The sequence below is a fragment of the Lolium perenne genome, chromosome 5, assembly GCF_019359855.2.
Source record: "Lolium perenne isolate Kyuss_39 chromosome 5, Kyuss_2.0, whole genome shotgun sequence".
In the NCBI taxonomy this organism is placed as follows: Eukaryota; Viridiplantae; Streptophyta; class Magnoliopsida; order Poales; family Poaceae; genus Lolium; species Lolium perenne.
Genome location: NC_067248.2, coordinates 202,537,917 through 202,553,810, shown reverse-complemented (window position 1 = coordinate 202,553,810; position 15,894 = coordinate 202,537,917). Strand labels below are relative to the sequence as shown.

Genomic DNA, 15,894 nt, shown 5'->3' with positions numbered 1-15,894 from the left:
ATCTATACTGTAATGTTATGCAATATAATTGCAAAAATAATTAAAAGCTCTCGAAGGCCTTCAAATTAGTTCCACAAATGCGATAGAGAAATCGCCACATCAAATGGCCTTGAGAAAGACAAATTGGTTCATCAAACAGATAGAACAAAAAATATAAATCTAGATGCATCGAGTTTTATCATCAGCTTTTATCGTCTGTAGATCTTTGTAAGAATTACCAAGTAATAGTACAGGTGTAATGAGCAAAAAATATCCTCCAACTTATGACAGCAACGACACATCTCTTTGGAGCAGAATATTTAGAAACTACACCCTAATGGTGAATTACATATAACAGCATAGATATAAGTGTAATGAGCACACCTAATGGAATAACTTAATATGTAGGCTAATCATCCACGGGTGTTACATCAAACTCATGTCCTAATTACCATAAACAACAATCCATCACACAACAATCCGAAGCACTAAGTAATTAGACCTGCAACAACAAAGTGCTAACTTGTTTAGAAAGTTCTACAACTTGAAGTGGCAAAGCTGTGCATTCAATAGTCTAAATTTCTACTACTGAAATCCTCCTGCAGCCAGAAAATATGTGAGGACGATGATGGTGGCCGCCATGTAAAACCGAGACGAAAACCGGAGGCTGTAAAAAAATGTGGGCCCAGATCGAAAAATAAAGGTAAACGTAGAACCCAGATCCATGGGAGCCTCCAGTCGCCGCCGCCCAAGATGCAGCTCTAGCACAATCCTCGCGGTGACGCACGAGGGTAAGCACAGCCACACTGAGAATGGATTTTCCGGTCCCGTCTCGGCTCCTGCCTTGGCTGTCCGGAATACGCCATGGCGACATCTGAATGATAAAAGACGACATCGATGTGAATTGACCATAGAGAACTTCACTGAACGTGAATAATGCAATAGACATATAGCAATAAATGAAAACCTCAGAACTGAAACATTTCACAGAACAATAGAAATAAGAAAGCCAGCATGAAAACTGCCAAAGATGGGAGAACTTTACATTCATTTAGATTCAGATTGACCATAACCTGCTATTTGCTACCAAAAGCAACAAATAAAACAGAAAGAGCTATGTGCATCATAAACTTCTCCTGGGGCATAGATACGGGCTATTTGGAAGCCTTATATGGGGGATAAACATATGCTATGTTGACTGACTATCTCGCCATAAACAACTTCATAACTAAATACGGTAAATAGTAAATCTAACAGTGTGGGATACATTAAAATAACTTCAGGCATTAAATTAGAACACACAGCTACGGAAGACATCATAATATAAAACAACACTCTTCAACAAAACTACTCCCTAATTAAAAAGGTTCCAAATGGTAGCACATACAACACTACAAGCCGCCCCTGAGCTGATCATTTATTGCCTAAACCTGCAGCTAGATTGCAGACTGACCTGCTTTGAAAATGGTGGCCAACAAGTGCATCTGCAATTGACGGGTACTGATCTATTGATTTTTAAACTTCAGCGTCGTCTATGCTTGTCTAGAATACTAAAGCACAGAATTAATTTATGAAACGAACAGGAGTAAGCCGAACGCATTTGCAACTGGTAGGAAAAGATCCCGAACAAAAATCTTTATGGGTACTGATGTACAAGATTCACTGTTAGCTATTGTAAAGTTGTGAATTTATTTATAAAGTTTAGAAAAAAATTCCGAATATAAATTTGTAGTAATTTGTCATATGGATTATCATACAATACAATCTACCACAAAAAATGAACTCAAAGGACTGGAGAAGAACTTAGAATACTGTAGCATACCAAACTATTGAGATCGAACAAAAAAAAAGCAGAGGGAACCAATTGAAGGAAATGGGGATCGCAAAGCTGGGTGCTGTGATAAAAATGGCACCTCCAGGTAAAGAAAAAGGAAACGCAGAGTGCAGACCAAAGAAACAGATCACGGGGAAGCCTCGGGTCGCCGTCGCCCATCCCCATACTTGGCGCAACAGTCAAGCGAGCCCGACTCCGGTACTGCAAGCTGTGAAGCTCCCTTGACGCCGGAAGAGCACGCGGCATGGCGACTGGCGAGGCCCGGCCACTGTATTCCATGAATCCGGAGAAAATCCCTATAATTTTAGATTCGCGGAGGAAAAGAATCGACCAGAAGAAAAACAGGGGATGGATCTCACCTGAGTAGCAGACCGGTAAATCCTTGGTGGCCGCCATGGAGAAGCTCTCTCAGATCTTCCTCGGATCTGGTCGACGCACGGACGAGCAGAGGAATAGGAGGCGAGGACAGGGAGAACGATGGACCTGCATCGCCGGTGGGCGTCTGGATCTAGATGCCGATTCCGCTCTCGCCTGAGGGTGTGAGTCTCGTCTCCGCTTGTACAGTACCATACAGGTGAGCAGGGCCCCACCGTATACTCTCGTATCGTACTGCTGCAATCTCGTATTGGAGAAAAAGGCCCGGTCAAACCTTGCAGCTCGTGGGCCCGGAGCGCGAATCTTACAGCGACGACGACGGCTGTTGATATGGAACACGCCCCATATCAGCTTTGCATCAGCATTTTCGGTCAAGTCAACCTGAATGCTGCGACTCGGTCCCAACTCCCAAAGGAGGAATTGTCGAGGAGGGCTTCTTTGGCTCGCGAGACCAGTCGCGGATAATGTAACGATCACTGAAGCGAACGGGACTGGGTTTTACTTTGCGGATATCCAGCATTCTTCTGCACGCACGAAGAAAAAAAAAAATTTAGATGTAAGCTAGGTTAAACATGAAGATAAATTCAGATCAAGCAAGACCTGCAACAACTAAGAATCTCAGATGGTTCATCGACATGCTGGGAACTGATTAGATCCTCTTGCATTTCTTCATGTTGTTCCAGCACCAGAGAGCCCTGGTCCGCGTACTCCCTAATCGACAGACCGTACCAAGACAAAGTGTAAGCAATCGAGGCGACCAACATGAACGCACACATGATCAATTAAATTAATGAGAACTCACTAGCTAGCTAGTATGCTTACTGTAGAAAACAGAAGTTCTGGTCCGCCAGTGGGTTGGGCACAATGTCTACCCGGCGGTAAGTAGAGTGCAGCACCTTGATTCCTCCCTGAAACTCGTCGCGGAGGTGGAAGGTGGTGACGATGGCGTGCAGGTAGTGGCACGGGCATGCTGGCTTGCGCCACGCGAGACTGATCCAGACGGAGCACAAGAGGCGGTCGGTGAGGCGGGTGAGGATCCCATACCCTTTCTCGGGAATGAAAGGGCAGATGAAGTCGATGGTCACAGGCGGATCCAGCTTGAGCAGCGGCGTCCCCTGAGCACGCTTGTGGTAGGAGAGCTTGTATGCGTAGATAGTGCTGTCGCGCAGCATGTAGACGGCTTGGTGCTGCCGGACATATATGCCGCGGCCGTGGATAGGAAGGTAGTCTTCCAACCTTGGTTCTTCGGTGTCGGTGAGCACCGGGGTCCAGCGGCCAGACTTGGTGTGGAAGGTGAGGAAGAGGCCGAAGTTCTGGAAGGAGACGAGGATCTGGTCGGTGTCGGGGAGCACGGCGTAGCCTTGGAGGAAGTAGCCGGACCACGGCGGGCGCTTGTAGTGTATGACAGAGCCGGTGAAGGGGGCGCCGACGTGCTCCCACCGCATGCCGTCGACAAGGCGTCGCGTGACGACGCGGAACGAGTCGATGTCATCGTCTAGCAGGGTGGCGGACAGAACCCAGATGTGGCCGTCGGCGTAGATTGGTATGCAAGGACAAGCCCCTTCAAGCTCCGGCAAAGGCAACTCCATGGTGTCATCGTCGGTGTGCGGCTGGAGAGTTAGCTGCAGTGCCTGGGGTTGCTCATCGTCGTCGTAGCAGCGCACGACGCAGATCGAGGAGCAATCGGGAGCCAGGGGTGCGGCGGCAGCTTCGAAGGTGTCCCGTGGCGGGTTGGCGAGGACCATGTTGTGGAAGACGTCGAGCGCGTCGTCGCTCCGGCCGAGGATACGCCCGGATCGCGCCACGCGGATACGGCTCACCAGTAGGGAGGAGGCGCCGTCGGTGACGCCGACGAGCAGCGACCAGGCGGGGCGGCGGTCGGCATCGGGGATGTCGACGTAGTCAATCCCGGGGGCGACGCGGGTTGTCAGGGAAAAATACAACCAGCGGCATATGCAATCGCGGAAACGGCACACCACCTCCCGCTTCTCCGCCGTCAGCAACGCATCAACCTCCCTCTCCGCCGCCAGCATCGATCTAGGGTTAGGACCTGTTTCGCTGGAGGCGTGTCTTGACCAGTTTGTGCGTGTATTTTCCAGGAACACGTGACACCTGTTTTGTCATCACCACTACTAATAAAAGAGCAAACATGAATTTCCCTAAAGCCACACAACCAATTGTACACAGAATACCCAGGAACGTCCGATCTAATCACGCCTAAGAAATCCAACTGTCCATGTTACACCAATGGTCTGCCAATCAAATATACGGCTGTGATCAAATGTTCAGCCCGCATACTCTCCAGCACGGATGTATATATAAGGAAATAAAAAATCAACCAACCATCCCATCCCAAAACTACACCACGATAATAACTGATCCACGATCTCAGCCGAAAACACTGCCAAAAACTTCCGCGCTGTCCTCTTCCTGGTCACAGCGGCATCTCGAAGACACCGCCTCCTCCCGGTCGCTCCCTTTACCAGGTTGGCTCCGCATCCAGTCGTCGTTGCTCCGGCTTGTCTGCGCCTCCGTGTCGTCCCCGCTCGGGTTGCTCCGGCTCGCGCCTCCCGGGCGTCCGGCCTGGGTGGCACCCCGCCACTGTCTTCACCGTCCACGCAGCCCAGCCTCCAGTTTCCTCGCCGTCCTACCCGCAAAAGTTGCACCGTCGCACGCAAGCCCAGCCTCCGGTGTCCTCGCCGTCCTCGCCCTCAAGCCTTCCCGTGGTACGCCGTACACAGGGCCATGCTGGCCGCATGTTCTTCCATCCCTGCATCTGGCCATATTAGGTTCACTGTAATTTCAAAATTTACTATAAATTGCAAAATAATAGCTTCTGCTGCATTAACAACGAAATACAGCTATTGTTCTCACTTGATTGTTCAACAAGGAACAATACCAACCTTGCTGTCCCAATGATAATCCATGTATAAAATTTTATCGTGAGAAATGTTGTGCCTAAATTTCATAACAGATAATAAATGGCATCCTCTGAGCGTAAGGGGGTACGGACTCCATTTCAGGACCTTACAAACAATGGAAATTCAGGTAAATATATCACCAACTCTTACCTGCTTCAACCTTTTACATCCTAATAAATGTTATTCGGGTCGCAGGACAAACAACAGATCCAAGAGAATTGAAGAGACAACGAGAGAGAGAGAGATATGCACGAAACAAAGATGAGATATTAAAAAAGAGGCGTGAGGCCCGGGAGCTAAAGAAAATAACAGCGGTTATTCCCACTGGACAACAAACTCCATCGACCAAACCGGTTGGTACGTCCATCGAAATGGTCCACCCGATATATATGATGCACTATTCATGATCATCATGGTGCACTGATCAGAGAATGATAACTTCGTTCATTAGGATTTCACCATCAAGGGAAATATCTCTCGGGCAATCTGGGTCACCCAACTACGTAACACTCCAACTACGTAAGGTGATGTTTACTAACAGATTGAACAACAAAGAATTGCAGAACACTAATAAATTTTTCGTAACAATTCTTATGTAGGCATACGTACTGGTGTGGTGCCGTCCGATGTGACTCCTCTTCATGGACAAAACCCATCTCAGTCAAAACAGATTTCCTCTACTACACAGGGGTCTGGGTTACAAATGCCAGTTCAAGCCTTAAACAGCTTAGGTAATGATGAACAATTGTTGGGCATATCTCAATTATACAGTGCAGATACTAATTTACATTTCCCCTACAGAATATAAAAAATCACTCAAGAGGGACAGGGATAATGCCCGATACGAGCAAAACAAAGATCTCATATTACAGAGGCTACGTGAAACACGCCGTCAAAAGAAGAGTACTGCAGTCCTTAAAAGTGGAGAACACGACCAACCGGACACACCGATGCCAAGTTATTTTGCATCAGGACAACACACCGTCATAATGGCTACAGACAAAGCTGCAGTCATCCAACTATCTACCACACCAACTTTACAAAGTTTCGTTTCCTAATTACTAGCTATAAATTCATATCCAGCCTAAATAATTATATTACTACCATGATTTGTAACTGAACGCTAGCTCAAAATGTATGCAGCCAGGAACTCTATTGGTCTACATACATGTGCTCCTCTATTTGAACAATCAACTGAAACTACAACTGCTGATAACGACTGTGATTGGCTACGTAGAAATGACTCATACAAGATGCAACAAATTGGAGGGCGAATGAGACCAGTCAACATACACAGTTCAGATCAGATCACACAACTGTCAGGTTTAGAGCTACCCCAACTTGGAACAATTGTCAACCAAACTAACACATATTCTGCAGTTGAACATGCTGGTTAGTCCATTCGTTAAATTATTACTGCAAATGAATTGACGATCTACTATTAACTGTAGCTCTCTTTCCTTTCAGCTACAAAGCCTTTTAGTGGCTCCAATCAGCCTGAAAATACCGCAGGTAATTATAAGAGTCGACAAATGGAAACGTCCATGACTGCAACGTCTTGCTTATATTGTTATATGCTCTACTCATCTTATATTTTTCAATAGTGGGCAACGACCAGACAGATGATCCATACGGAATATTTGAGCCTATCCTTGATTGCTTGCCAACGGTGCAACGTGGAGAATCTGCAGACCATGAGAGTGATGAAGAAGCTAGAATGTTTACTGACCAAGGTATTTCATTGCTGTAATGTCCAATTTAGCTAGCTTCAATGCACATTTTAGTAATATGAGTGTCTGATTTAATATATATTCTTCTTTTCTGCTAGATGTTCCTTTTGATTCTTATCAACTTGGAAGTAAATCTTCACAAGCAACACCTGCAGCAAATACTGAGGAATTCATATATCGAAACCTACCAAAAAAGCATCATGTCCTACGAAAAGTACCGGATTGCCAACAACTGTGGGGCATTACGATTTCCATATGAGGGGCCCGCATTTTGCTGCGAGAAAGGAAGAGTCTCTATTGTTACTCCGTGATGTTCCGTAAGAGTTGAAACGGTTATTTACAAGTCAAGAGGATGATGATGCTAAATATTTCAGAGAGAATATTCGTTATTTCAACTCGCACTTCTCATTCACAAGTCTAGGAGTCACACTTGATCGCCGAGTCAGCACGGCTGCAAGAACTGGCGTATATACATTCAGGGTGTGTGCCGGGTTGTACCACGCTCTTGATAACCTTGTGCCAGCTGATAATGGCCCTCGGCATTTCCAGCTCTATATTTATGATACAGATGAAAACTTGATTCACAGGACTAAGAGGTCTCCAGATCTTAATATAGAGGTCGTACGAAAGATTTTGGGAATACTAGAGCGTAACCCTTATGCACAGGTTTTCAAGAGCCTTGGGTCTGCTCCAAATCTAGATGAATATAAGATTTCACTGAACACAGATATCAAACTGGATCAACGAAGGTACAATGCCCCGACGACTTCTCAAGTGGCAGCGATATGGGTTGAAGGGAGCGACCCACAAAATTGCTTTGGACAAGTGTTGTCGTGCATGGAAAAGGAGACCGCCCCCTGTATATTAGAGCATACTACGGGTGCTACGACCCATTGTCATATCCTCTATTTTTCCCACGTGGGGAGACTGGTTGGAATCGTTGGATGCCATTTGTTGGTTCTCCAGATGATAATTCTGCACAACATCTGAAGCGAGCCTTTGATATGCCTAAAGGTATGATGTTGATTATTTATTTATATACATACTATTTACGATTGATATGAATTAAAACTAATGTTTCGTATCATATAGAAGATGATGACGTGATTAGAGAAGAACAATTTGTGAATTTTGCACCACCTGAAGACCATGCCACTGATTTACCTCCTGGTATTGGTCCTCATTCCTTATTTCAAGATTCTTATGTGTTTATCATCGTAATATTAATGATGTTTAACAATATTCAGATGATAACACAATGCGAGAAACAATGTACAATGTTGCACAACATGAAGAGCATGCCACTGATTTACCTGAAGATATTGGTCATAATTACTAACTTTAAATTATTATTAGTCCGAAACAAATTACAAATATTTATGTTGACAAATTTGTTAGATGACGATGGGGATAACCTAGATGAGGATTTTGGTGATAACGAGGAGAATGCAACACAATCCAGGAAATTTGTTAGTGCGAGGGAATACTACTGCTTCAAACTGCAGGTCAGGAAGAAGCTTTTTAACATCATCTTGTTCGGGGGGCGCCTTTTCCAACAGTGGGCCGTTGACATGTATATCAAGATAGAGACTATGAGGCTTGACTGGTACTCAAAGCCGGCAAATCAGAAGGTTCTACGCGCTGACCTCTACCAGGTAACGTGCTTGTGTTTCTTCTGATACGGAATATAGGTGATGCATGCTATTCTATAACCTTATATACTTTTATTATAGGGTCTTGTTGACACCGTCGTTGTCAAGTAGTCACGCGGTGATCGAATTGGCAAGAGAATCGTGCTTCCACGTACATTTCCTGGTGGTGACCGCGACATGCGGCGCAGTTCCTAGATGCGATGGCAATAGTTCAGCGATGGGGTAAACCGGACTACTTTATCACGATGACTTGCAATCCCTATTGGGAGGAAATAACCGAGAAATTGTATCTCGGGCAATTGCCACAAGACCGTCCGTACCTGGTGGCAAGAGTATTCAAAGCAAAACAGCGAGACTTGATGGACTTACTGACTAAGGGTAAGCATTTCGGAGAAGTCGCGGCTTATGTACATGTCACGGAGTTTCAGAAACGAGGTCTCCCACATGAACATATACTTCTAATCATGAAAGCAAAAAGCAAGTTAGCGACCCCAGATGACTATGATCGGGTGATTTCTGCAGAGATACCAGATAAAGAGAAATACACTGTGCTGCATGAACTGGTTGTCAAACACATGCTGCACGGACCTTGTGGTGAGTTGAAGAAAAGTTGCCCTTGCATGATTGACGGACAATGCCGGTTTCATTACCCACGAGAATTTTGCAACGCCACACAACAAGGGAAAGACTCATATCCGATCTATAGAAGGAGGGACAACGGGCGTGGAGTTAGGATCAGGGGAGCAGATTTGGATAACAGATGGGTTGTCCCTTACAACCCATTTCTCCTTATGCGATACAATTGCCATATTAATGTTGAAGCATGCTCGAGCATCAAGGCAGTCAAGTACTTGTTCAAGTACATCTACAAAGGGCATGACAAAGCATCCTTTGCATGCGAGCAAGATATAATCAATGATGGTGGAATCATCAATGAAATTCGACAATATAGGGATGCACGCTTTGTATCTCCTCCAGATGCGATGTACCGGCTTTACGGTTATAAATTATTTGGTGTAAGTCCATCTGTGCTGCAGCTCCAGCTTCATTTGGAAAACATGCATCCAGTCGCATTTAAAGCCTGTGAAAATCTGGAAGATGTTGTCGCTCGCCCGACTTCTTCCAAGTCCATGCTTACCGAGTACTTTGAGATGAACCGGAAGTTCCCAGCAGCACGGAAATGGTTGTACAGAGAGTTCCCAGAGCATTATAGATGGATTGCTGGACATAAGAAATGGCAGAACAGAAAAAATAAGAGATCACAAATTGGAAGGCTTGTGTATGCACACCCTGCTGAAGGAGATAGGTACTACTTGCGTGTGCTCCTAAGTCATGTACGAGGAGCGACTTCATTTGATGATTTAAAAACTGTAAATGGCAAGCTATGCATTTCCTTCAGGGAGGCATGTGAGCACTTAGGCCTCATTGAGCATGACAAGACACTTGATGATTGCATGACAGAGGCAGCCACATTTCAGATGCCTTGTGCCCTTAGAAGGTTGTTTGCGACTATACTGGTATTCTGCGAGGCAACCGAAATCCAACATATGTGGGACAAACATCTACCATCAATGTCTGAGGATTACCGTCTTAATCAATCAAATGAGGCAGCAATAGAGCAAATGGTTCTTAGAGATATCAGAGATATTTTGCAATCCATGGGAAAGGATATTACAAGCTATGGACTTCCGGATCTGCTTGATACCTATGGTTCTTATCACGCAGACTATAGAGAGGTAGTAGAGGAGAGGCATCACCACTACTAATAAAAGAGCAAACATGAATTTCCCTAAAGCCACACAACCAATTGTACACAGAATACCCAGGAACGTCCGATCTAATCACGCCTAAGAAATCCAACTGTCCATGTTACACCAATGGTCTGCCAATCAAATATACGGCTGTGATCAAATGTTCAGCCCGCATACTCTCCAGCACGGATGTATATATAAGGAAATAAAAAATCAACCAACCATCCCATCCCAAAACTACACCACGATAATAACTGATCCACGATCTCAGCCGAAAACACTGCCAAAAACTTCCGCGCTGTCCTCTTCCTGGTCACAGCGGCATCTCGAAGACACCGCCTCCTCCCGGTCGTCCTTTACCGGCTGGCTCCGCATCCAGGTCGTCGTTGCCCGGCTTGCTGCGCCTCCAGGTCGTCCTGCCTGGGTTGCCCGGCTTGCTGCGCCTCCAGGTCGTCCTGCCTGGGTGGCACCCCGCCACTGTCTTCACCGTCCACGCAGCCCAGCCTCCAGTTTCCTCGCCGTCCTACCCGCAAAAGTTGCACCGTCGCACGCAAGCCCAGCCTCCGGTGTCCTCGCCGTCCTCGCCCTCAAGCCTTCCCGTGGTACGCCGTACACAGGGCCATGCTGGCCGCATGTTCTTCCATCCCTGCATCTGGCCATATTAGGTTCACTGTAATTTCAAAATTTACTATAAATTGCAAAATAATAGCTTCTGCTGCATTAACAACGAAATACAGCTATTGTTCTCACTTGATTGTTCAACAAGGAACAATACCAACCTTGCTGTCCCAATGATAATCCATGTATAAAATTTTATCGTGAGAAATGTTGTGCCTAAATTTCATAACAGATAATAAATGGCATCCTCTGAGCGTAAGGGGGTACGGACTCCATTTCAGGACCTTACAAACAATGGAAATTCAGGTAAATATATCACCAACTCTTACCTGCTTCAACCTTTTACATCCTAATAAATGTTATTCGGGTCGCAGGACAAACAACAGATCCAAGAGAATTGAAGAGACAACGAGAGAGAGAGAGATATGCACGAAACAAAGATGAGATATTAAAAAAGAGGCGTGAGGCCCGGGAGCTAAAGAAAATAACAGCGGTTATTCCCACTGGACAACAAACTCCATCGACCAAACCGGTTGGTACGTCCATCGAAATGGTCCACCCGATATATATGATGCACTATTCATGATCATCATGGTGCACTGATCAGAGAATGATAACTTCGTTCATTAGGATTTCACACTGCGGGAAATATCTCTGGGCAATCTGCTGTCACCCAACTACAGAACACTCCAACTACAGAAGGTGATGTTTACTAACCAGATTGAACAACAAGAATTGCGAGAACACGAATAAATTGTTCGTAACAATTCTTATGTAGGCATACGTACTGGTGTGGTGCCGTCCGATGTGACTCCTCTTCATGGACAAAACCCATCTCAGTCAAAACAGATTTCCTCTACTACACAGGGGTCTGGGTTACAAATGCCAGTTCAAGCCTTAAACAGCTTAGGTAATGATGAACAATTGTTGGGCATATCTCAATTATACAGTGCAGATACTAATTTACATTTCCCCTACAGAATATAAAAAATCACTCAAGAGGGACAGGGATAATGCCCGATACGAGCAAAACAAAGATCTCATATTACAGGCTACGTGAAACACGCCGTCAAAAGAAGAGTACTGCAGTCCTTAAAAGTGGAGAACACGACCAACCGGACACACCGATGCCAAGTTATTTTGCATCAGACAACAAACCATCATAATGGATACACACAAAGAAGCAGACATACAACTATCTACCACACCAAATAAACAAAGTTACGTTTCCTAAATAATAGATATAAATTCAAATCCAGACTAAATAATTATATTACTACCATGATTTGTAATCAACGCTAGCTCAAACTGTATGCAGCCAGGAACTATATTGGTCTACATACATGTGCTCCTCTATTTGAACAATCAACTGAAACTACAACTGCTGATAACGACTGTGATTGGCTACGTAGAAATGACTCATACAAGATGCAACAAATTGGAGGGCGAATGAGACCGACCAACATACACAGCTCAGATCAGATCACACAACCATCGGGTTTAGAGCTACCCCAACTTGGAACAATTGTCAACCAAACTAACACATATTCTCGAGCTTGAACATGCTGGTTAGTCCATTCGTTAAATTATTACTGCAAATGAATTGACGATCTACTATTAACTGTAGCTCTCTTTCCTTTCAGCTACAAAGCCTTTTAGTGGCTCCAATCAGCCTGAAAATACCGCAGGTAATTATAAGAGTCGACAAATGGAAACGTCCATGACTGCAACGTCTTGCTTATATTGTTATATGCTCTACTCATCTTATATTTTTCAATAGTGGACAACCACTGCATGGATGATCCATACGGAATATTTGAGCCTATCCTTGATTGCTTGCCAACGGTGCAACGTGGATAATCTGCAGTCATTGAGAGTGATGAAGAAGCTAGAATGTTTAATGACATAGTTATTTCATTGCTGTAATGTCCAATTTAGCTAGCTTCAATGCACATTTTAGTAATATGAGTGTCTGATTTAATATATATTCTTCTTTTCTGCTAGATGTTCCTTTTGATTCTTATCAACTTGGAAGTAAATCTTCACAAGCAACACCTGCAGCAAATACTGAGGAATTCATATATCGAAACCTACCAAAAAAGCATCATGTCCTACGAAAAGTACCGGATTGCCAACACTGTGGGGCATTACGATTTCCATATGAGGGGCCTGCATTTTGCTGCAGAAAAGGAAGAGTCTCTATTGTTACTCCAGATGTTCCAGAAGAGTTGAAACGGTTATTTACAAGTCAAGAGGATGATGATGCTAAATATTTCAGAGAGAATATTCGTTATTTCAACTCGCACTTCTCATTCACAAGTCTAGGAGTCACACTTGATCGCCGAGTCAGCACGGCTGCAAGAACTGGCGTATATACATTCAGGGTGTGTGCCGGGTTGTACCACGCTCTTGATAACCTTGTGCCAGCTGATAATGGCCCTCGGCATTTCCAGCTCTATATTTATGATACAGATGAAAACTTGATTCACAGGACTAAGAGGTCTCCAGATCTTAATATAGAGGTCGTACGAAAGATTTTGGGAATACTAGAGCGTAACCCTTATGCACAGGTTTTCAAGAGCCTTGGGTCTGCTCCAAATCTAGATGAATATAAGATTTCACTGAACACAGATATCAAACTGGATCAACGAAGGTACAATGCCCCGACGACTTCTCAAGTGGCAGCGATATGGGTTGAAGGGAGCGACCCACAAAATTGCTTTGACAGAAGTGTTGTCGTGCATGGAAAAGGAGACCGCCCCCTGTATATTAGAGCATACTACGGGTGCTACGACCCATTGTCATATCCTCTATTTTTCCCACGTGGGGAGACTGGTTGGAATCGTTGGATGCCATTTGTTGGTTCTCCGTATGATAATTCGCACAACATCTGAAGCGAGCCTTTGATATGCCTAAAGGTATGATGTTGATTATTTATTTATATACATACTATTTACGATTGATATGAATTAAAACTAATGTTTCGTATCATATAGAAGATGATGACGTGATTAGAGAAGAACAATTTGTGAATTTTGCACCACCTGAAGACCATGCCACTGATTTACCTCCTGGTATTGGTCCTCATTCCTTATTTCAGTATTCTTATGTGTTTATCATCAGAATATTAATGATGTTTAACAATATTCAGATGATAACACAATGCGAGAAACAATGTACAATGTTGCACAACATGAAGAGCATGCCACTGATTTACCTGAAGATATTGGTCATAATTACTAACTTTAAATTATTATTAGTCCGAAACAAATTACAAATATTTATGTTGACAAATTTGTTAGATGACGATGGGGATAACCTAGATGAGGATTTTGGTGATAACGAGGAGAATGCAACACAATCCAGGAAATTTGTTAGTGCGAGGGAATACTACTGCTTCAAACTGCAGGTCAGGAAGAAGCTTTTTAACATCATCTTGTTCGGGGGGCGCCTTTTCCAACAGTGGGCCGTTGACATGTATATCAAGATAGAGACTATGAGGCTTGACTGGTACTCAAAGCCGGCAAATCAGAAGGTTCTACGCGCTGACCTCTACCAGGTAACGTGCTTGTGTTTCTTCTGATACGGAATATAGGTGATGCATGCTATTCTATAACCTTATATACTTTTATTATAGGGTCTTGTTGACACCGTCGTTGCTGGCGAGTCACGCGGTGATCGAATTGGCAAGAGAATCGTGCTTCCACGTACATTTCCTGGTGGTGACCGCGACATGCAGCGCAGGTTCCTAGATGCGATGGCAATAGTTCAGCGATGGGGTAAACCGGACTACTTTATCACGATGACTTGCAATCCCTATTGGGAGGAAATAACCGAGAAATTGTATCCTGGGCAATTGCCACAAGACCGTCCAGACCTGGTGGCAAGAGTATTCAAAGCAAAACAGCGAGACTTGATGGACTTACTGACTAAGGGTAAGCATTTCGGAGAAGTCGCGGCTTATGTACATGTCACGGAGTTTCAGAAACGAGGTCTCCCACATGAACATATACTTCTAATCATGAAAGCAAAAAGCAAGTTAGCGACCCCAGATGACTATGATCGGGTGATTTCTGCAGAGATACCAGATAAAGAGAAATACACTGTGCTGCATGAACTGGTTGTCAAACACATGCTGCACGGACCTTGTGGTGAGTTGAAGAAAAGTTGCCCTTGCATGATTGACGGACAATGCCGGTTTCATTACCCACGAGAATTTTGCAACGCCACACAACAAGGGAAAGACTCATATCCGATCTATAGAAGGAGGGACAACGGGCGTGGAGTTAGGATCTGGGGAGCAGATTAGGATAACAGATGGGTTGTCCCTTACAACCCATTTCTCCTTATGCGATACAATTGCCATATTAATGTTGAAGCATGCTCGAGCATCAAGGCAGTCAAGTACTTGTTCAAGTACATCTACAAAGGGCATGACAAAGCATCCTTTGCATGCGAGCAAGATATAATCAATGATGGTGGAATCATCAATGAAATTCGACAATATAGGGATGCACGCTTTGTATCTCCTCCAGATGCGATGTACCGGCTTTACGGTTATAAATTATTTGGTGTAAGTCCATCTGTGCTGCAGCTCCAGCTTCATTTGGAAAACATGCATCCAGTCGCATTTAAAGCCTGTGAAAATCTGGAAGATGTTGTCGCTCGCCCGACTTCTTCCAAGTCCATGCTTACCGAGTACTTTGAGATGAACCGGAAGTTCCCAGCAGCACGGAAATGGTTGTACAGAGAGTTCCCAGAGCATTATAGATGGATTGCTGGACATAAGAAATGGCGAACGAAAAAATAAGAGATCACAAATTGGAAGGCTTGTGTATGCACACCCTGCTGAAGGAGATAGGTACTACTTGCGTGTGCTCCTAAGTCATGTACGAGGAGCGACTTCATTTGATGATTTAAAAACTGTAAATGGCAAGCTATGCATTTCCTTCAGGGAGGCATGTGAGCACTTAGGCCTCATTGAGCATGACAAGACACTTGATGATTGCATGACAGAGGCAGCCACATTTCAGA

General features: G+C 44.5%; 2 protein-coding genes and 1 long non-coding RNA gene across 6 annotated transcripts; 1 reads left to right on the top strand and 2 right to left on the bottom strand.

Moving 5' to 3' along the window:
- Positions 1-239: 239 nt before the first annotated feature.
- Positions 240-4,263, bottom strand: LOC127301476 (uncharacterized). Of its 4 annotated transcripts, none has more exons than XM_051331733.1 (5): positions 3,011-4,263; positions 2,789-2,899; positions 2,173-2,712; positions 1,893-2,081; positions 240-853 (listed from the first exon to the last, which is right to left on the bottom strand). In XM_051331733.1, exons 1-3 carry the CDS (start codon positions 4,219-4,221, stop codon positions 2,565-2,567), a joined length of 1,470 nt encoding a protein of 489 aa, XP_051187693.1. In that variant the 5' UTR covers positions 4,222-4,263; the 3' UTR covers positions 240-853; positions 1,893-2,081; positions 2,173-2,564. The 4 variants fall into 4 exon arrangements, with proteins under 4 accessions (XP_051187693.1, XP_051187694.1, XP_051187692.1 ...); XM_051331734.1 differs by having other exon boundaries at positions 1,929-2,081; XM_051331732.1 differs by having other exon boundaries at positions 240-2,081.
- A 5,991-nt stretch (positions 4,264-10,254) lies between these two features.
- On the bottom strand, positions 10,255-11,891 carry LOC139831082 (uncharacterized). Its single transcript, XR_011745440.1, has 2 exons — positions 11,649-11,891; positions 10,255-10,888 (listed from the first exon to the last, which is right to left on the bottom strand). It is a non-coding gene; the product is annotated as an uncharacterized lncRNA (long non-coding RNA).
- Positions 11,892-12,422: 531 nt separating this feature from the next.
- LOC139831722 (uncharacterized) lies at positions 12,423-15,670 on the top strand. Its single transcript, XM_071821044.1, has 10 exons — positions 12,423-12,428; positions 12,488-12,548; positions 12,641-12,705; positions 12,865-12,980; positions 13,046-13,695; positions 13,857-13,934; positions 14,163-14,419; positions 14,498-14,639; positions 14,940-15,011; positions 15,240-15,670. Exons 1-10 carry the CDS (start codon positions 12,423-12,425, stop codon positions 15,668-15,670), a joined length of 1,878 nt encoding a protein of 625 aa, XP_071677145.1.
- The last annotated feature ends 224 nt before the right edge of the window (positions 15,671-15,894 follow it).